The 22,201-nt window shown below is 41.9% G+C and overlaps 1 protein-coding gene across 2 annotated transcripts in view; it reads left to right on the top strand.

Moving 5' to 3' along the window:
• Positions 1 to 22,201, top strand: part of tle5 (TLE family member 5, transcriptional modulator) — a 52,943-nt gene that overhangs the window by 12,226 nt on the left and 18,516 nt on the right. For both annotated transcript variants that reach the window (XM_085152411.1, XM_085152410.1), the window contains exons 2-3: positions 13,668 to 13,756; positions 21,238 to 21,301. In XM_085152411.1, coding sequence (XP_085008537.1) covers positions 13,668 to 13,756; positions 21,238 to 21,301 — 153 coding nt within the window. The remainder of the gene's footprint in view (positions 1 to 13,667; positions 13,757 to 21,237; positions 21,302 to 22,201) is intronic.

Here is a 22,201-nt window from a genome sequence, read left to right as displayed (position 1 = left end):
AACATAATATTCCAGGAACACGCTTTGCCGATCCGATCAGCTGTTCATAACACTTCCTACGTCCATCAGCGCGAACTATCGCATGTCCGCCATGACCTGCCCGGAACCGGAAGTGACGTCATTTTCGCGGAAATGTAGTTTTTTACCATCAAGGCCTCATGAGCCTATACTGGTGTTTTTAAAAGTTATGTTTGACTTTATGACTTTCTGTGTCGTTTCTGGGATGCTTAGGACTCATATTGCACTGCTGGAAATAGTTTATTTTGATGCATATGCTGCTTTTTTGCAAATTTGCAGTATAATATTTATTTTCGTTTTTACCGCAGTGTATAAAAATTGGTGTATTTCAAAAATAAAACTATGAAGACACTCAAAATAAATTTCCTGTGGTGGGAAACTATTTTGTGCAACTTCTTTGTATTTACAGTTTTGAGGGATAAGCCTCTTAAATTTCTCTAACTAGAAATATATGTTAAAAAAAACAAAAACGATTTTCTGAATTTTTTTGTAGTTTATTGCACTTTTTGCAATTTATGTAATTACTATGCACTTAATGCATGCATATTATTACAATTTAGGCTGTAATGGTTGTATTAATGTATATCAACTTGAAATGCTCCCAAAAATGGCTCTACAGCATGTAAAAATATAATATAAGCTCTGGCGGACTTGGTTCTATGGTAGGTCTTAAAGGGTTAAAACTTGAACACACTGATCACAAAATGATGATAAATGTCTTTATCCAAAATGTGCTCAAGGTCATATTTGCCTTTTTTCGATCACTTTTCCATTTTACAGGAGTACTGGTCAGATTTTGTGAGCCTATTCAGCTTCTCAGTGTCTTTTCTTACTGTCACTTAGTCCAATACAGGTAACCAATGAAAACAAAACGTTCTTTATGTATTTCACACATTGCAGTAACCTATGAATTGTGATGGATCACAAGCCAGATGAGGGACTGCGTCATTGACATTCTGGTTCTGTACGATCATAATACAGAAACTAAAGGATCCACAGAAGCATGAGACTTGCCAGTTGAGTTGTCGGTGCATCACTTTGTCAGCTCGGGCTGCTTTGCTTTACACAAAGTACCACAGCAAATTTACCAGAAAGAATGTGACCATAAACAAAAACAGATGTCCTGTTGTTGGTTTCGCTCAAATCTGCGGGAGACACTGACGTGTGTGTTTCTGAGTGTGCATGCGTGTATTGCTGCTGCATTGCCTTCACGGACGAGGCCTGCATGTCAAGGTTACAAATTCACAAGTAATAGACGGCTTTGTTGACGTGGGATGTCCTTTTATTGTCTGTATACATTCTTCTCTTTTAGCATGTGTACAAATTGTGCGTGCGTGCGTTTCCACACAAAAAAATGTGGGGATGACTTTGTGCGTGTGTCTTTGCGTGCACGTTCGCAAGTTCCTCTTAAAGTGCGTGTGTGGTTTTCTCGTGTGGGAGTTAATGTTGGGGGGATGTAGTGAGGAACTGCATCAGTATTCAGCAGTTGCTTCCTCGGAGGAGAGTGTGGGAGGTGGGAAGAAAGGAGGGTGGCGGTGGGTGGGGTAAACCTTCCCCAGAGCAGAACGGTGCGATGGGCTGGAACAAAGCGGCTCGACGGGAGGCGGCTTGATTGCCCCTGCCTGGCCACAGCCTGCAGATCTGCCAATGCGCAAAGGAGAATTAGCTGTTCTGTTTGTGTGCCTAACAGCGGTAAGGCCATGACTGAAACAATATGCTACCACATCCCCACCAACAGCCTTTTCATTCAAGAGCAGGGCAATGAGAACCTCCCTTGTTCAGTCTGTCCTGGTCCCATTATTATAAAAAACGAATTTGCATGCTGTTGGCGTAAACACGAAATCAAATAGAGCTCATCAGCATACACTTGAAATTACAATCCTCTGATAGAAAACAATATGTGCCGGAGAAGTTTGGAGTTCCCCCGGTGTTGCCCAAATGTCAGAGCTCCAGCTTTCTCCTCTCATTGTTCACTTGTTGCAAACTTATCTAATCTTCCCTTCTTCGTTCCTGTTTTTTTTCCTCCTTCTTTGGCTGTTGTAAGTAATAACCTTGGTTTTTACAAGCAGGCATCAATCATCTACACAGCCGTACTGGGTGTAATCTTAAAGCCCCCCTTCTGCGAGTCTGGCTTTAATCTCAGCCATGGTTTCCAAACCCACAGTACTGTCGGCCTCACCACTTTCCCCACTTTTGACAAATTGCCCATTTCCCTTGGCTTTGCAATCTCTGCACTCTTTTCCTGTGGTGTGTGTGTGTTACACTATGCCTCCCCCACCTTATGTTAGGTTTTATTGTGTACAAGCCTGCGTGTGTGTGGGTATAGTGTACTATATTTTTGTACACAGGTGCATTTGTGTTTGCAGGGCAGTGTGCTATAACTGTCGTGTTTGTATGTGTTTGTACTGTGTACTTGGCTGGCCTTGCTAGGGGGGGTCAAGATAGTTCAGAATAGGGAGGGAAGGTAAGACATGCCAAGCCTATGTTTGCAAGGGCACTTCTCTCGAAGTGATAAAAGTAGAATAATCCCCTTTAAAGCGTCTTAACGAGGTCAAATCTGTTGGGCTGCAAGAGGGAGGTGTGTGTGTATGTGTGCTTGTGTGTTGTGGGGATAATGCTGCAGAAATGGGGGTAAGCCTCTGCTTGGTTTGTGAGAGATAATAATCAAAATCAAATTCCTGGCCGAAACAGGATTAGGCTCTCCCCATGCTCTAAAGCCCCTGTCCAGAGCGGCTGAAGACACAATCCTATTCCTCAGCCTCTCCTCTCTGATACACATACACACACTTAGCTGCTAACATAGCGAGGCTTCCTTTTGGCCCAGACCGAGTTGGCTGGGGGTGAGCTTGGATGTGGGCCAGTTAGCCCTGTCCCTCTCTCAGATCACTGGGCTCATATGCTTTAGTCCAAACACTAATCCGGGATATTTAGATGGAATTGTTTGGTTGGAGCTATTCTTAGATGGAGGATGTGATCTTGTTTGCTGCTCGTGTATTAGCAAAAAGCTTAAGCCCTCAAAGGCTCTGTGAATCATGTCAGGATGGATTTTTGGTGAAACGTTTGCCCAAATAAACGCACACACCATGCGTTCGTTTCACCAGTACAAAGAGACGGGACGAGGCTGAAAGTGGAACGACTGCAGTCGTGCTCAGACAAATGGGCGATGGGTTGCATGTATATTTATAAGTGCAGACAGACATTGTTTACAGCACATGTTGGAATCAGTCTGAGTCAATGAGTGAAACTCATCTGCGATGTGTGCCTTTGCCATAAGGTCAGGTGGCTGTCAGCCTGTTCTATTCCTATGTAAAAGCAAGGTTTCTGAGTATCTATGTCATTTTGCTGTTAAATCGCCATACTGCAGCAACTTCATCACTAAAGGCGGAGGATTTTCTTACTTTCTGTTTCAGTTCTGTGCATTAGGGCTGGGCTATATCATACCGCTCACGGTAATACCGGTGTAATGTTGGGCAACGATAAGAAGATGAAATATCGCGAATATGGGTAAAACGCGCATGCGCAGTGCCTTTGTTTACATACGCACATGGCGGCGACGCAGAATGAGAAGAGCGAAAGCGGATCGTTGAATGAAACGGATGAATCACAATTGGTTTGTAAAAATGCTGCAACTTCAGTGGTGTGGAACTGGTTTTGCTTTCGTCCGTCAGATACACAACAAAGCACTATTTTTGGTGAGCATGCTAGCAGGCCGTCGTTATTACCGTGTTGTTTGGAAAATACGGCACACTTAAAATCAATCCTTTGATTTTTCTGAAAGTCAACAGTGCCCCTTATAATCCCGTGTGCCTTATGTATGAATACTGGTTGTGTTTACTGACCTCGAAATGATTTTATGTACACGGCGCTCGAAAATCTGTCAAATGTTTTAGTGCGACTTTGCTAAGCTACGAAGCCGCACCGCTTGATGGATTGTCGGAGCATTACGGCTATCGTAGTCAGGAGCCTCGCGGAGTGATACGTACTGTGCTTCAACATAATGTTACCGTATTGTGTGTGTATAACCTCTTTTTAAGTTTTGTGGATATTATACATGGTTATACTGAGGATATGTCGGCCAGTTTCCACTGGAAATGCCTTTTGGTTAAACTGTCAGCAAAGAATTTGCATTTGCACTGTTAATTTTTTTTATATAACTTTACTGCATATAAAAAACAGCTGCTTGTTTAAGTGAAAATACATTGATTTTTTTTTTTGCACTAATAAAGTTGAGGACTTGTAAAGTATTTTGTCTAGTGTCAATTAGTTATCGCAAATTTTCAAATGTATATCGTGATAAATATTTTCGGTCATATCGCCCTGCTCTACCGTGCATTACTGGCTGGACTCCGAATGCAAGTAGTTAATGTGAATTTCTCTGATGTTGAAAGCCTCAGGTTTGTAGATTTTTTTAAGTCACAAACAGATTGCACTTAACTGCCAACTTCTCCCCATTAAATCATAGACTGACTCCATCTTTGAAACAGCTATTTCAAAGACGGCGCGTTTGCAAATTCTTTTTTCACACCGTTGCAATACTTTTGTTGTTCTGCGGTCTCCGACTGCTGCTTTCTCTGGTGTGACTGTAGCATTATAAAGCAGCTGTACACACAGGTTTGACATGCTATCTAAATTGAGTTAAATGTCAGTGAATACTAGTGCATGAAAACTGCTTGTATAAAATCATCAAATTTAATAAAAGCTGCCAGAAAGTTTACAGACTTTGACTCCACACACTCTTCCAGCTGCAAGTTATACTTATGTCACCGTCTTTGCTCTTGAGGAAATCTCCCATTGATTTTAAATCATGACAGCGCACAGAATAGATGCACCAACACCGCATTTTTTACTGCAGTCAGTGAACGTGGCTGTAGCAGGTGTTTGAGTAGTACACAGGTGGTGCATATCAGTTTTATAGCCATGAAGTGTTTGTATTTAAAAAAAAGCACTGGGTTTTATTGTTGTATTTCCTGTGTATTATCTATATGTCTTTACTTATTCCCGTTGCATAAAGTCAGTAAAATACATGGCAGGGTATATGTGCTGGTTTCAGAATCATACAGAGCCTATAGATTCAGATTCATGTAATTGGTGTACATTATCACTGGATTTTTAGGGTGCTTCTCACTTTTATGGTTGAAAATCTGCATTATTATTGAGTCCTTGGTGTTAAAATATGTCTAAATGTAAGCACTTGTACTTGGTGTGAAAGTAAGTTGAACTGGGGCATCGCCCACATGCATACTGCCAGCAGTAAATTACCCATAAAATGTATAATCTCACCATCAGACTCAACTAAAAAAAGAATACTCTTTATTTTTTGCTTTCATCAGAAAAAAAAATCAGATGGAAACACTTGTTCTTTTCAGTCATGTAGAAAAAAACGTCATGCCTGAAGAATAATAATATGCCTATACTCCACACTCAGATGGGCAGCGGGAATCTGTGATGGACAGAAAAGCCGGATGGCTCAAATGGCATCCTTGAGACTGTTGCTATGGAGCAAACGCAGCCTGGCATTGAAAAATAGGCCAACTGTTCGTCAGTGTGGATCTTCTGCATTCATTTAAAAGTGGGAGTGAGATAACATCCAGTCATTAGTGAGTGATTACAATGCCAAGGTTTCATCCCTGCCCCCAGCACGCACGTACATGCATGCAGACACACACACACAGAAACACACTCCGGCTGAGATGTAAACAGTTAGGCAGTGCTCCAGGAAATACAATCCCCACACTGCTGCTACCCTCAGGCAGGATTTATACTGAGGAGGATGTTTTCCAATGTATCCTGCTGTTATTGTGTTTGTGTGCGTGCGTGCGTCACTGTGTGTGTGTGGATACATGCTGCTGTTTGTGTGTCTAAATGCTCCACTGTATTCTTGTATTGTTGGTGTGTCTAATCACTGTAGTGTGATCTATGTGTGTGTGTGCGTAAAGCCGAGTGCCCTCTGTAATCTCCATCCTTTGCCATCGCTTTTGTCAACTGATCCGTGGAGCAGAAACGGCCTTAGCCTGATTCTTATTTAAAATAGACATTATGGTTCACAGTAGACTTCACATGGATTGGACCAGATGATGAGGCCAGGAAGGGTGGGTGCTTGGGGAGGGGCGGGGGTGGGCGATGAGTGTGCTTAGGGTTGGTGGGTGGGGGATGGAGGTGGGGCAGCAATTTCCTGAAACGATGAATCCCATTTATTCGCTGAAGACTGTCTCAATTGCCTCACCAGCGCACAAAGCTTTTTAATGCTTTAATTACGTCTCAAAGGAGCAGGGCAGAATCAAATTAGAGATTGTCCTACATTTAGGTGCTGTGCGCACGTGTGTGTGTGTGTATTATGCAAATTTGTGTGTGTGTGTGGGCTGTTTTATCCTTGTGTATGATTCATGGCAGTGAATATTTGTTCCTCTGGCAGCCAAGCACCATATAGAGGCTTATCACACCCCACACACAGATGTGCACACACACATCCTCTCAACCGTTTACGCCGTCTAGGCTATCCCTCTGCAACACAAACAAAATGATACACACGCACACACACACACACGCATTAGCCCAGCTCTCTCTTGGACAAACACATCCACTCACGCAGCATGCAAGCACCTTTTTTTTGTCACCGCAGATGGCATGTGTCACAATATTACGGCAGTATTTCATTAACATTATGGGCATCCATCTGTTGTGTGCTCTCAGGTCCCCATAGAGCACCTTGTTTTAGTCACTGACAGAGAAAGAGATAATAAACATTGTTAACAGTGTATGTTTCATGGCGCTCGGATAGCCCTACATACTCTGGTTGTAGAGTGGTAAAAATCTCTCACTAGCACTGTGAGAATTGTGCTCATAGCTCTTGCACTTTGCTGGATGTCTTATCAGAAAAAGGGTTTGATTTTGCTGTAGAGTTTTAAAATATATTTAAAACTGTGAAGCATTTTTTTCTTTTAACCCTTTAAGACCTACCATAGAACCAAGTCCGCCAGAACTTATATTATAGTTTTACATGCTGTGGAGCCATTTTTGGGAGCATTTCAAGTTGCTATACATCAATACAACCATTATAGCCTAAACTTTAATAATATGTTTGCATTAAGTGCATAGTAATTACATACATTGCAAAAAAGTGCAATAAACTACAAAAAAATTGAAAATCGTTTTTGCTTTTTTAACATATATTTCTAGTTAGAGAAATTTAAGAGGCTTATCCCTCAAAACTTTAAATACAAAAAAGTTGCACAAAATAGTTTCCCACCACAGGAAATTTATTTTGAGTGTCTTCATAGTTTTATTTTTAAAATGCACCAATTTTTATATACTGCAGGAAAAACGAAAATAAATATTATAATAACAAATTTGCAAAAAAGCAGCATGTGCATCAAAATAAACTATTTCCAGCAGTGCAATATGAGTCCTAAGCATCCCAGAAACGACACAGAAAGTCATAAAGTCAAAGATAACTTTTAAAAACACCAGTATAGGCTCATGAGGCCTTGATGGTAAAAAAAAAAAACTACATTTCCGCGAAAATGACGTCACTTCCGGTTTCGGGCAGGTCATGGCGGACATGCAAAAGTTCGCGCTGACGTCTATTCCAACGTAGGAAGTGTTATGAACAGCTGATCGGATCGGCAAAGCGTGTTTCTGGAATATTATGTTTTTGTTGCTGCAAGTGCTTTTTATGCAGTTTTTGCAAAGCTATATGTGGAAGGAAACCGTGACCTAGGACAAGCTGATGGCATAAGATGTAAGTACAACTCCTCCGGTTTCATATGCAAAAAAAATTATTGCGCTAGCTTACGTGGTTGCAGAGCTACCGGGATTTAAAAATAGTTACGCAAAACAGAGCGTGCCCGCTCCGACCGGCTTTAAAGGGTTAAAGCTATATTGGCTTATGCAGCCACTTGTTGACAGCTGCCAACTACTCAGTCTATCTACCTTCCTACATACGACACCGTTTGCATTTCACCATCACGCTCTTGTCCTTTTATGCAATACAAATAAAAGTAAAGTCTATATCTCTCCGCCTTAAAGGCTTTAGATCACGCCACCTTTTTCCTCCTGCAGGCACATGAACTGAAATAAGCTGATTGAGTTTTTTTACATTTCTGCAGAAACTGAAGAGACTGTGCAATGCATTTAACTAATTAGTAACTAAATTTACTAATAATTGTAACTGAAAATTAATTATTGAATTTAGTACAGTAATGCATTACTGAAAAAGGTAATGTGATTACAGTATTTACACCCAGCGCTGCAAGTAATATAGTCAAATCTCTTTCCCTTAGGGTCGTATGATGCACTGGGGTAAATGACAGTGTTGCCATTGCTGCAAAAATAAATGAAATAAAATGAAAAATATCAAGCTGAAAGTAGAGAGTGTAGAATAATTACTCATTATCAATCAGATGTGAAAATGTCATCAGCGATTTGGAGTCAACGTTGATAAGTTAGTAAACATCAGGTTCGTGTAGGCTGCAGATGTTGTCATTCAGGCTGTGGCTGCTGTAAATGTGGAGGAGCAATATTTGTCAGACACTGTTTGTTTGTCATTTTTGGTGAAACTGAGCCACTTGTCCTCAGCGACTTCAGTGTGCTGTGTGTGATGTACTAAACTAAAAATGACTTTTTTAATGTGACATTTTCATTATCTTGCCTGATAAGTCTCACAGAGCTATCATCGCTGTTTCTTTATCCAGTGTAGTTTATTAATTGACATGTTATAACTATGATTTTTTTTTTTTTTATTTCAGGCTGGTAGGGTGTTATATAATGTGAATCTTTTGCTGTTGCATCCAACATTTCTCACCTGTTTCACAAGATAGTGATGGGAAGGTGAGACAGAAAAGGTGTTATTGCCATAAAAGCCCTAATCTGGCCCTTGTGAGTCTTGGTCTTTGGTTTTATGGTGTGTTTTTTAGGCTATGCCCACATTAGCCCGGATAGATTTGAAGTCGTTTTCACAGAGGCGTGCGTCCACATTGAAACGACCGAAAACGCTTACGTTCCAGTCCTGCGCATGCGCAAAAGCGCGCATGTACAAACTGATATTAATCTTTCTTTCTTTTTTAGGGCTGTCAAAATTGAGAGCAATCATAACAACCGCTAGCTTTGTTTAATTGGTCACATGACTGCATCAAATGACTAAAATGCGGCATTGTTTTAGAAAGTCTGCGTTTTCGAGCGTCCACACTGCGATGGGACAGCTCCGTTTTGAAATGAATGCGTTTTTGAGAGAGTTTCCAAAACGCTGCATTTTTCCTTGAGGAAAACACTGTCTCGGTGTGGACGGGAGGCCAAAACGGAGAGAAAACGATGCGTTTTTGTGTGGACGTAGCCTTAGAAAGTTCTTGCTCCTTTTCTTGCTTTGTCTGTTTCTTATTTTTCCTCCTTTTGCCTCCACGTCCTTTCTCTTCTTCAGCTACCTGGGGCAGCTGACTCTTTGGCATGTTAAACGCTTGCATATTACAGTTCACATTGAGGAAATCGGATCTTGAGCAACAGCTCTGCCCTCTGGCACAGGGGGCAACCTGTACATAGACACACAAGCGTGGACACACAGTGCAGTGTGAGCTTCACGGCTGCCTCTAGCCAAGTGCCTTGTGTTGACACAGGCTCTGTGTGGCACAGGCCCATATAGCTGAGCTGTTGTTTGCTGAGCTTGGTCCATGCCGTACTGGCTAGAGAGATAATGGAAAAGGTTATTCTTCTTTACAGTCGAAGCCTCTGTCTCCAAGCAGCAGACTGGTTTGTTTGGGATTGGGTTTTTTTTGTGTCTGTAGGCAGAATTATAATGTCAGGGCTTCTCGTACCATTTGGATGTGTAATGGCCGAGGTCACTGTCAGAGTTTTACAAGACTGCACGTTTTCTGTTTTTCTAAATAAAAGTCTTAAGTGCCTGTGCCTCTTCTGACCTTAGCGCTTCTGAATTTCCAAAATGTTTTGCAGCCATAGTACGAAACGCATTTCATGCATGTACAGGATACCAAATGTTGTTACCCTGAAAGAATGCCTTTCCTACTTAAAACCATGGTAGAGTACTCGCTACTGAGCCATTAACAAAAAAAAGAAACAAAAAAACTTTGTCCTGTGAACAACCTGAAGCTTCTTGTTGCTTCGTATAGTCTCAGTCTATTGTTCTATGAATGCAGAGGAGGCTATTTGCAGTTGAAAATGAGACTGAGCGGCATGTCGTGGTGAGCGGGGTACAAAGCGACAAGTCATTCCTAACAATGTCGGGCTAGCTTCCTGTAAGTGCTGCAATCAGAATTCTGATGGTTTTTTGTACCTGCTCGATCGCAGCGTGGAAAATGTCTCTTTTTTTTCTTTTTTTTCTCCCCCCCTCACATGACCCATTATGCAGCCTGCTGAGAAATAATGAGATTTTGTCCCTATTTGGGTTTGATGCTCTCTGTGCTCCAACACACAACCAGTGCATCCACTGCTGCCCGGGGAATGTAGTGTGGAGAGAATTACAATAAGGGCTAATGGCAACATCCAGGCTAGGCCAAAGATGTTGTTTGCTAAAAAGCCCAATGTGTCTTTGACATGACATGGGTGTCATTTGAATCACAGTATATCTAAAAGGCTCTGGGTTTTTTTTTTTCAGTGTGGCAGGTTAATTGTGAATGCACAGGCCACTCTGGGCATGAAAACATGGCTTTGAGTTAAACCAGTTTAAAGTAACACAAACTTTTAAATAGGTAGCCTTACTGTCTTTAATCGTCTTTTACCAGTGAAACAGATAATCAACCCATGTAACCTTTTGCCTCCCAAGAAATTAACTTTTAAGATTCTTTTTAAAGGCATCAGTGGCGCCAAAATATCTCAGAGATGAGCTGACACTGCTTATGCTGAAGGCTGCTGCAGAAGCTTGGGTTTGAATCTGCCTCAGACCATTTCCTGTGTGTCATTCCCCCCCTCCCTGCTTTCCTGTCTGCTTTCGGTGCTTTCCTATCAATAAAGGCAGAATGCCAGAAATGAATGTTAAAAAAGACAACAGTGAAACACAAATAATGGTCCTCGTCACCATAACCAAATCTGTTATTTTTCTCCAAATTAGTTCCAAACAGACAGCGTCATTGTGTTATTTTATGTATGCTAATTTAACATGACTTTCACACATTGGCCACAACATAAGAAACTGACTGAAGCAAATTCAAATGCAGTCAGGGAAATGCAGTAGTGGACTTTAATGTGATTTTTACCTTGAAACATACCACCCATCCTAAACTTTTTGGAAACCAAGGAAGCACCCATAAGACAGCACTTCCAGCCAGAATCCTCAGGAATGACTTGAGGAGAGTTAAAGGCACAGATCCCAACATCACTGAGCATCCAAAGTACACGTCGGAGCAAGCCTGCCCCATGGATACCCTGCCCACAGCACTCAAAGTATCCGCTTCCAATATCCTCTTTCCAAGATAGCACAGGGGAAATTCTCAGAAATCCTGTGTCTGTGCCCTACTATGTCATACCTGTTTTGTTAGCATATGGGTAGGTTACAACATAGTCTCTGTAGTTATTCATAACAGTACTTGCTGTCTTGGCTGAAACACCTTTTAGTGAAGGTTATGAATGATCTTCTTACTGCCTCTGACAGCGGACTCGTCTATGTGCTTGTCCTGCTAGATCTCAGTGCAGCTTTCAGTACTGTTGATCATAACATTTTATTACAGTGATTAGAGCACACTGTAGCTATTAAAAGTACTGTGCTGCAGTGGTTTATATCATGTCTATCTAACAGACTCCAATTTGTTCATGTAAATGGAGAGTCCTCTTCACACACTACGGTTAATTATGGAGTTCCACAGGGTTCCATGTTAGGACAAATTCTGTTTACATTATACATGCTTCCCTTAGGCAGTATCATCAGAAGGCATAGCATACATTTTCACTGCTATGCAGATGACACCCAGCTTTATCCATGAAGCTCGATAACACACCAAGTAGTTAAACGGCAAGAATGTCTTAAAGATACAAAGACCTGGATGACCTCAAATTTTCTGATTCTAACTTCAGATAAAACTGAGGTTATTGTACAGATCCTTCACCTCTTAGGCCCTTCTTCTGTGGAACCAGCTTTCGGTTTGGATTCTGGAGACAGGCACCCACTCTACTTTCAAGAGTAGGAACCAGCAGCAATAGATCTAAGGTCCTGGGGCCTCCAGTGATGCATGGAGTGTTTCTTCTTCAGTCACCTTTTTCACTCGCAATGTGTTTATACACCGCTCTGCATTTAATTATTATTTGCTATTATTATCTCTGGCATTCTTCCATAGCATATCTTTGTCCTGTCTTCATCCACTCATCCCCAACCGGTCATGGAAGATGGCTGCCACTCCTTTAGCCTGGTTCTGCTGGTTTCTTCCTGTTAAAAGGGAGTTTTTCCTTTCTCATGTCGCTAAACTGTTTGCTCATAGGGGTTCATATGATTTCTGGAGTTTTCTCTTTTGTCTTATTGTAGGGTCTTTACCTTACAACAGCGGTCCCCAACCCCCGGGCCTCGGACCGGTACCGGTCCGTGAGTCGTTTGGTACCAGGCCGCGAGAGTTGAGGCTCGGGTGTGAAATGTATGGTTTTCAAGGTTTCTATCGGTTTTCAGAGTTATTTTGTTATCGTTTGTTATCGTTTGTTATCGTTTGTTATCGTTTGTTATCGTTAACTCGGTTTTCCTGGGTCTTTTCACGTGTGTTAGGAATAAATCTTCTTTTTTTTGGGTACCGGTACTAGTTTTATTTTGTTGTATTTATCCGCGACACCTTAAAGGCCAGTCCGTGAAAATATTGTCGGGCATGAACCGGTCCGTGGGGCAAAAAAGGTTGGAGACCGCTGGTTTACAATATAAAGTGCCTTGAAGCAGCTGTTGTTGGGATTTACAAACACTGCAAGTACTGTAACAGTACTTGCAGTTACAGTACAGTTAAATTCCCCATAAAGATACTTTTATAAAGTATCTTCATAAAAGTATCATTAGTTATACAAGAAGCAGGCCTAAATGTTTACTCACTGTCACTCAAAGTGAATGCTGGAATAACAAAAAGGAATGTTAAGATGATCATTACCCACTTTGTATTACCATTATACCTCATGCATCATCAATCAATAGGATGTTATGGCTCACAGCGTGCGCTGTTTTTCATCACGGCCCTGGCTAATAACTCATAAGGTTGCTTCAGCACTGTAAAGAAGCAGCGTGTGCCAAACCAAGGACAGACTGAGTCTGGGTTATGTCTATTGAAGGTTAAGTAGGGGTGTGTTTTAATCTATTTATGGCTAATTATATCTCTGTGTGGGTCAGGTTTGTGTGCGGGCGTGTAAGAGAACAGTTCGTTTGCAGGGGTTTAAAAAGCTGGCAGGAACATTAAGTTTAGATGTTTCTGTTTTTGAGCATGCACACAGTTTCGGGGGGTTTCATTTGGCCCGTCGCACTTGGAAACATGCTTGGCAACCAATTTCTTCGTAATGCTTTGCTCGTTGGACTGTGGCAAATTGAAAACTGTTTGATTTCATGTTCGTGTTTTTAATTATTTCTCCCACGTTGGTCTCTTGCTTCTCTTGCCTTCACTCCTCACCTATCCTGCTTTTTTTCTCCTTTCCTCTTTCAACATGGTTCTCAGTAGCTCTTCTCTAACGTTTTTCTCTCTCTGTTTTTGCAGGCCTCATCGCAGCAGCTGAAATTCACGACCTCTGATTCCTGTGACAGGATCAAGGATGAGTTCCAGTTTCTTCAAGCACAATACCACAGGTGAAAACACTGCTGCATGCAAACAAAGTTGAAAAGCTGTACATATGACAGCCTATTAAGTGCAGCTCTTTTTAATAAGGAATATATCCCCAGGCTGTACATGTGTATTTTCAGGATTTCTGTTTATTGAACATACTGTGTTTGTGTACCAGTAGCCGGTATGTTAAACATATAAACTGAGCTGCGTTGTGGCAACAAAAACCTACCATTTCTTGGTCAGGAATGGCTTTTAATGCGGATGTATGTCCTATTTTCTTTTTTTTTAAAAACACTTTGTATTACATCATGTAATCACTAACAGTAACACTCTACAGCTAGCTAAAACTCAGGGACAGCGAAGTAGTTTATATTTGTGAGCATATTCAGAGAACATTTACTGTCTTAATATTAAATAAATTCAGATAATAATAGTGATAATTAATTTTATAGGAATTGTAAAGAAGTAGCAAACAGAGGATTTGCTGATGGTTCACGTCCTCTTAATTAAATTCAATTGAATACAAAGAATTAACAAAATATGATAACAGTGCCAGGGTTCAGTCTGTATTTTCACTTTAAAAAACAACAAATGGTATCATTGTTTGCAGGATACCTTCAAGAATTTAAATAAAAATCGTTAGACTTATAAGATGAATGTTTGCAGCCAAGCACAGTGTGAACTCGAAGAGAACCCTTCTGTGGTAAGAAAAAAATGGAGATGTGTGCTTTTGTTTCAGTAGTATCTCAGCTCTATTGCCATACTGCACACTAAGGAAGCCTTTATTGACTCATACCTAAATCAATCTCGTTTACCCTCGGCTATTGATCTTCCTTTACTGCTTAAATACCGCTACAGCTCCAGAAGTCTGAGGTGCTTCCAAATTCCGACCTTCACTGATCTGTTTGATAGCTGTTGTAAAGAGGAGGGATGCCACGGGGTCTGCATCAAGAAATCCACTCTTTGTGCGAGTGGAGTCTTTGAAGCCTGTCTTCCTTCCTGAGGAGGTTGGTTTGTTCCTCTGTACCTGTACTCCCAGAACCTTCCAGAGGCTTGCCTCAGCCGGTTACAGACACAGGCAAAGGCAGATGAAAGAGTAACACATTGTGTGTAAAATCCTTGCTCTGGTCTGATCGCTTTTGTTTGTAGGGGATTCTAAAGCTGCAGTAATGCCCTGTGCGTCTTTTTCCTCGACTTTGGTTTTTGTAATTCCCACAACAGTGAGCAGCACCATTTAACCCCCTTCAGAGAGTCACGGCGCAGTTGAAAGAATGCCTTTTTTGTCTGAGCATACAGAACATGCATACAGTTCCTATTGACTCAGGAGGGGAGCTAGGATTGGGTGGGGGGCTTGGGAGCCATAGACGAGGCTTTGTAGTATTCTGCTGAGCTGCGTGTGTCTGTTGCTGAAGACTTTAAAAGGCAAATGTACCGCAGGCGTTCCCCCGGGTATAGTACCGAGCATTGTAGCTGTCGCTGTCTTCTTCTTCCCACCCGACAGCCCACCCTTCTTCCCCCGTCTCTTCTCCCCTCCCCTCGTTCACATGCATAAATAGATCAGGGAATACATAAATCAAAATAAAGATGACAGCAGGAGCGATTTAGAGGCGGAAGAATCGGCAATAAAACTCCATCAAAGTGTCGTTTGAGAACAGTGGCGCAGGCCCGGGGGCTGCTGAGCACCAATCAGAGGAGGCACGGAGCCAATCCCAGGTAGGCTGGCAGCGGGGACGCCTGTTGTCATGACAACCCACCATACAGCCTACGCATGTACACAGGGATGGCGCTAAGGGTTTTATGTAAGTGGGAAGGGGAACATTTTGGGCGAGTGGAGGCTGCTCGTAGGAAAACAGGATTAAGGATTAAAATCAGCAGCCCAAAGGAAAAAAACCTTAACACATGTCGGTGTTATCAGGTTGGACATCTGTTGCTTACCAAGGTGTGAGCAGTCGTAACCAGATATCCTTAACTTGGACCAGCCAACAAGTGCACATCTTTATTTTGCTTGGTTGCATTTTGGCTGCAACTGTTCTCAATTTCTTCGTATCGATAAAAAGAGTTGGATGGTTGATACGATAAATGTTGAGTGTTATTGCTGCAGAGTGGATTTTCTTTTAAAGCCGGTCACTGTTTACTTGTTTTATACACATGTGGATTCTTGAGAAACATTGTCATGCACGAAGATGACATCCTTGTTTTCCACAGCAAGAACCAATCATTTTATTAGTTTAAATATTATGGCAAATAAATAATAAAAAAGGGCATTAAAAATGTTACTGATATGAAGACCTCAAAGCTGATATGGGAGGCTGGTTGGATTTAAAAAAAGGAAACCTCAGGCATGACAAATGTCAAACTAAAGGTAATAAATGGGAGAATGAAGAAGTAGCCAAAAGGAGAAGCTAAAACTTCAGAACAACACAGAGACGTGGAGAAAGACAGAGGCAGTAACCCAGACAGGAAAACAGCCAAGCAACTCAGATGAACTGACAAGTAAAGGAGGAAGAGACCATCTATAAATACACAGAGAAGACTAATTGGGAAAGAAGACTCAGGTGAATCTAATGAGGGCAGAGCAGACGAGGGGAAAATGCTAACACAGTAAGGCAAACCAGCACGCAAGACACACAAGGTGACTTATTAACAAAAAAGCAGGAAGTAACAGGGTTACAGAGTTGTTAACAGAGTTCAGAGTGACAGAAGATACACATATAAGAGGAAGGGAGACAGAAAAGGAAACACAGGAGACAGAGCAGGGGAAAAAAGGTAAACTGTTTGGCTGTTAGCGTTTACATTAGGAACAGCTGCTGTGAGAGCACCATGAGAGCTGAGATAAGACAGAAGAGGATGTTTCTATCTACTTACAAACACAGATATCCCATCATCAGTTACAATAGTGCAAAAATGTTTTAAAAATTTTCATTCCAGAAGGTAAACTTTAATATATTCTTTTTTTAACGTTTTAGTTTTGATGATTATGTTCTTATAGCTCATGAAAATGAGAAATCCAGTTGAATAATGTTCAATTTCCTTATACACTCAGTACTTGGGGGTCCTTTACTGCAAATTATTGCATTAATGCGGCTTGGCGTGGAGGTGGTCAGCTTGTGGCACTGCCAACCTTTTATAGAAGCTTTGATAGTAGCCTTCAGCTCATCTGTATTCTTGGATCAATTGTTTCTAGTTTTCCTCTTGACAATGGATTTTCAATGTGCTTCAGGTCAGCGGACATGGCTAGCCAATCGCAAACTTCTGCAAAATAATGTTTGCTGACCATTAATAATATGTTCAGCAAATGTTTTGGCATGGATGCAGTTGCTAAGGTCTGCTGAAAAAGAAAAGCAGCATCTTCATAACGTTTGCCAACACATGGAAGGATAAAGTGCTTTGAAATCTCCTAGTAGATGGCTATATTGACTTTGGACTTGATAGAAACACAGTGAGCCAATCACCAGCAGATGACATGGCATCTTAAATTTTCACAGACTGTGGAAACATCAAAAACCAACCTTACTTTCTGTGCCTCTGCACTCTTTTTCTATATTTAGGACCTTGGTTTCCAATGAAATGATACATTCACTTTGAAACACCGAGTATCTGTCCAGTTCCTTTTCACCTTAGCCCAGATAAGAACTTGCAACATTGCATCTGGTTCAGGAGTAGCTTGAGATTAGAAATGTACTAGTTGTAGTTCCTTTCCTGAACATTTCTGTGCGTGGTGGCTGATGATGCAATGACACCCGCCTCAGGTACTCCTTGTGAAACTCTCACAAGTTCTCGAATCAACTTTCCTTGACAGTCCACTCAAGGTTGCAGCCGTCATTGTTTCTTTTTCTGCTATGCTTTTCCTTTCTAGTCAGCTCTCCATTAACATGCTTAAATCCACTTTTCAGTAATGACCTTCTGTGGCTGTGGGATTCACGATTGTTATCTGGATAAGAGTCAAGTCAGCAGTTTTTTCCCGCAATTGTGGTTGCGTTTAATGAACTAGACTGAAGGGGCCTCTTCCAGCGCTGCTTTTATCTGAACAATGTGTTTGTTTTTGTTCACCCTGGCCTTTTGTAAATTGTATCTACTGGTAGGATGTTTTATTTTTTATGGTGCACGTTTTTTCTTCTGTCTGCCAATGGTACCTTGGATGGATCGGCATTGGTCTTCTTCGCCTTTCCTTAACACCTCTGTCTTCTGCTGCCCGAGGCACTCTCACTGCTTAGCAGCAATCCTTGCAGTTCACTCTAGGAGGGCATCTTACTATTCATGACTGCTCCACACGTCCTGGATAGTGGTATAGACATGAATCTTTGTTCCCTCTTCTGTTTTTTTCCCTGGAAGATCCTTGGAGTTTCTCAGCACCTGTTTCATCCACTGAGTTTGTGGCTTTCCTTGCTTTGTCATCAAGCCTTATTTGTTTAGTCTTTTTACAATTGTACAGTCATGAAATTCAATCTGAGGCCTCTGGAGACTGAGATGTAGCTCTTGGATGATGAGTTAATAAATTTGTTTTGATTAGCAGCACCTGGCTGCTACTTAACCTCCTACTTCCTATAGAAGCAGTAAGGAGTTCCCAGCCCTGCATAGTACTGTGAAAACTTGCTTTTTCTATTGCCAAGAGTATTCACTTTTCTGCTTTCACGCATGTGAACTTCAGTGACATCCCGTTTTTTAATCCATAGGATTTAATATGATGTCAGCCCACCCTTTGGAACTATAACAGCTTCTGCTCTTCTGGGAAGGCTTTCCACAGGGTTTAGAATTGCGTTTATGGGAATTTTTTTTTTTTTTTTTTGGTAACCATTCTTCCAGTAATGCATTTGTGAGGTCAGACTCTGATGTTGGGTGAGAAGGCCTGGCTCACAGTCTCTGCTCTAAATCATCCAAATCAGGTTTCGGTCAGTACTCTGTGAAGATCAGTCAAGTTCTTCCAAGCCAAACTCGCTCAACCATGTCTTCATGGATCTTGCTTTTTGCGGTGGTGTGCAGCCACGTTGGAACAATAAAGGGGCATCCCCAAACTGTTCCCACAAAGTTGGAAGCATGAAATTGTCCAAAATTCTTGGGATGCTGAAGCATTAAGAGTTCTTTTTACTAATTAAGGGGTTGAGCCCACCTCCTGAAATACAACCCCTTCCATAATTCCCTCAGCTGCTGTGGAAATCTGTTCCATGAAGCTCCCTGTGAACTGTTCTTGAGCTAATCTGAAGGCCGCGTAAAGTTTAGAGGTCTGTAGCGATTGACTCTCCAGAGAGTTGGCGATCCCTGTGCACTGTGCTAACCCCGCTCTGTAACTTTACATGGACCTTCCACTTCATGTCTGAGTTGCTGTCATTCCCAGTCGCATTCGCTTTGTTATAATACCACTAACGGCTGACTGTAGAATATTTAGTACCATGGAAATTTCTTGACTGGATTTGTTATACAGGTGGCATCCTATCACAATACCAGTCTGGAATACTTTTTCATTACCGTATTTCCCGGACTACAAAGCGCACCTGAATATTAGCCGCACAAGCTAAAATCAGGGGAAAATGCTGTTTTGTACATACATTAGCCGCACCTGACTAAAAGCCGCAAGTGTTTCAATGTTGACTTATCATATGTAAGAGAATATGCACAAAGGGAATTGTCAGGAAAGAGATGGCTGTTTGGAGACACATCCCTTTTATTAATATTTTGAAAAACAAGTTACGGGTACATATTTGCATAACTTTTTAGGTATATGTACAAGTAGCGGTAATTACAAGTACGAAACATGTACTGTGCTTCATAAATGAGTAACAAATGTAGTACATAACAATAACCTACAGCACACCAGAAAAATAGATTCCGACTAGGTGCATTGACACGGCTTTAACAAGAAGAAAAGTCAGTCATTCACCACCATCTTTCTCTTCTTCCTGCGCGCTAAAACCACCAAAGTCCTCTTCTCCAGTGTCGGATACGAACAGGCTCAGGATGGCTACGTCATCCACTCTCCGCTTCTCTCCTTCGTTGTCACTTTCAAAACCAAACAAATCCTCGTTGTCAGTGTCAGAGTCGAACACCCTCTGAAGGGCCGTGGCGCTGTCCTGCTGTCCATCATGCAGCAGTCCAGCCCTTCGAAATCCGTTGGTGATCATGGATGTTTTCACACTTTTCCACGCTGTCAGATTCCACCGGTGGAGTTGAGCCTAACTTGCTTTTTGCAAGTTTATCGCCGCTCCCGCTGAACGCGTAGCACTACTTTGAAATTTGTTTTTCGCGCTACTTGTACGGCACTAGCGGATGGACATGTGACCAACATACCACTCTTGAACCCCGATACTGTGTGTCTGATCACATGCCCTTCCGCCAGGCAACGTAGTGCCGTACAACAGCGGAACAAACAAAACAAATCGTCTTACGATATCACAAAAATCCTGGACAATCCATAGAAAAGCCGCACCTGACTAAAAGCCGCAGGGTTCAAAGCTTGTGCAAAAAGTAGCGGCTTATAGCCTGACAATTACGGTATATTGTGGTTTTTGTATTTAAAGTCAGGGCAAGGGTGGAGGCTCTAGCTGCAGTCTACACCGCAGTAGCTACAGTAAGTATAGAAAAAGCAGCACAATTCTGTGTGTATGAGTAAGCTTACATTATTGCCTGTGTGTAACACGGTGTTCAGTCTGCCAGTTAAGACTAACAGCGGCAAAGACTGAGCCATCGCTCGCTATAATCGAGCTGTCATTCCCGCAGACAGCTGCGAAGAACAACCCTGCATAAATATACACACACCATCAAACAGGTTACAGACTTATCCTAAATCTGAACCTATCGAGCATGTGTGTCTGCATATTTTGATGAGTCTTACCCACGCTTCACATCGGATGATTCCGCCTGTGACTGACACGCTATAAAAGGCTGCTTCAATCAAAATCACAGAGGGGCTCTTTTTTTTTCCACCTCTGTCGTTTTTATTTGACAATCAGGCCGACTTGTTGATGCATCCTCCTTTGTCCTGTCGCCTCGCGTGACATCAACGCTGACATGATTACAGCTAATGGCTGTCGCAGGGAAAGGGTCGCAGAGAACGCGTCAACACTATATTTAGACTTTTTGCTTCGCTGCCTCTTCTTTGATTTAGCGAGCAGACATTTTGGCTCGGCTCGTCTCTGGAGTTCAGAGGGAGTTTGACCTCCTCCTGTCAATCGACACATGTCAGGTGTGGCGAACACGCCGCCACTGACTAATAAAGGCGAGGATGATGATGATGATGATGATGGTGCTAACGATCATGATGCAGTTGGCAGCGATGATATAGATGAAAATGGTGGCGGGGGATGATGAGAACGGAGGCGGTGCTGCTGCTGATGATGATGGTGGCGGTTGAAGCAATGATGAAAGTGATGACAGTGCCGCCGGTGAAAGTGGAGGTAATGATGATGAAGGGGGGTAGAAGTCACCTGGTGTCAGCACTTTTAGAAGGAAGACTGTCGAGCTGAATAACAAGGTCTGACTCTGTCCTCCTCTCCCCTCCCTCTCTCTCCAGTTTGAAGCTCGAGTGTGACAAGTTGGCCAGTGAGAAGTCAGAGATGCAGCGCCATTATATCATGGTGAGTTAAGCTGTGCGTGCTGCGCGTCAGAGCTGATGGTTGACACAAAACGCCATCTTTTCGCTGTTTTTAACCAATGTAGATTTTGGTTGTTGTGCAACTTCTTTGTGTTATATTCATATATATACTTTTTGTGTTTTCACTCTACCTCCTCCATACCCTTCACCATCTTCCCTTTTGCACAGCAAGTCATTTTCATAGGTTTTCTTAAAATACAAATGATTTCAGTTTTAGCAAAGAAGTGACGCAGTCGCTTCTCTTGAAAAGTGTTTCCTTTGTTTGGGACTCTGACAGTTACATTATTAATTTCCAAAACTCATCCGAACAGTCTAACAACTCCCTTAATTAGATTCTTCTTCGAAGAAAATGGACGGCATCAGTTGTTTCGGCAAATGCCCTGAAAAAGCATGCCTTAATGATCAAGCGACATGTCCCTTTAGTGTTTGCTGGAACAAAGGCTGTTGTCTGTCAGCGAACAAAGAAGGAAGTTGGGTGATGTTATTACAGAGCCACGAAGCCTGCAGCAGGAGGAGATTGGACTACGTGAGCAAACAAAACTTTTGCCGTGCTAATGGATCGTAAAATGTAATTTTTTCCAGCCGTGATTTGCACAATTTTGGCACAGACAGATAATGCCATCCTTCAAATTAGGATATCTGTAAAAACATTTTCTTTTAGTTCAGTTTGAAGGACATGTTGGTGAAACCCTAAAGTACGCAGTGCAATCAAATCCAGTTGCTGACTGGTGTTGATTGTAGCCCTGTTAGACACTTAACATGATTGAAATGATGGTATCATGTTCCCTAAAAACAAAGCCTGAACTGAAATAAGCCAGAATTTTTCATGCTTTGTTCCTTTTTGCTTCTGTAGTTAATGTATGTGTTACTCGCCTCCCCCAGC

This window comes from Neolamprologus multifasciatus, chromosome 23 (genome assembly GCF_963576455.1).
Source record: "Neolamprologus multifasciatus chromosome 23, fNeoMul1.2, whole genome shotgun sequence".
NCBI classification, from domain to species: domain Eukaryota; kingdom Metazoa; phylum Chordata; class Actinopteri; order Cichliformes; family Cichlidae; genus Neolamprologus; species Neolamprologus multifasciatus.
Note: the sequence above shows the minus strand (reverse complement) of the source record. Positions and strands in the feature narration are given on the sequence as shown.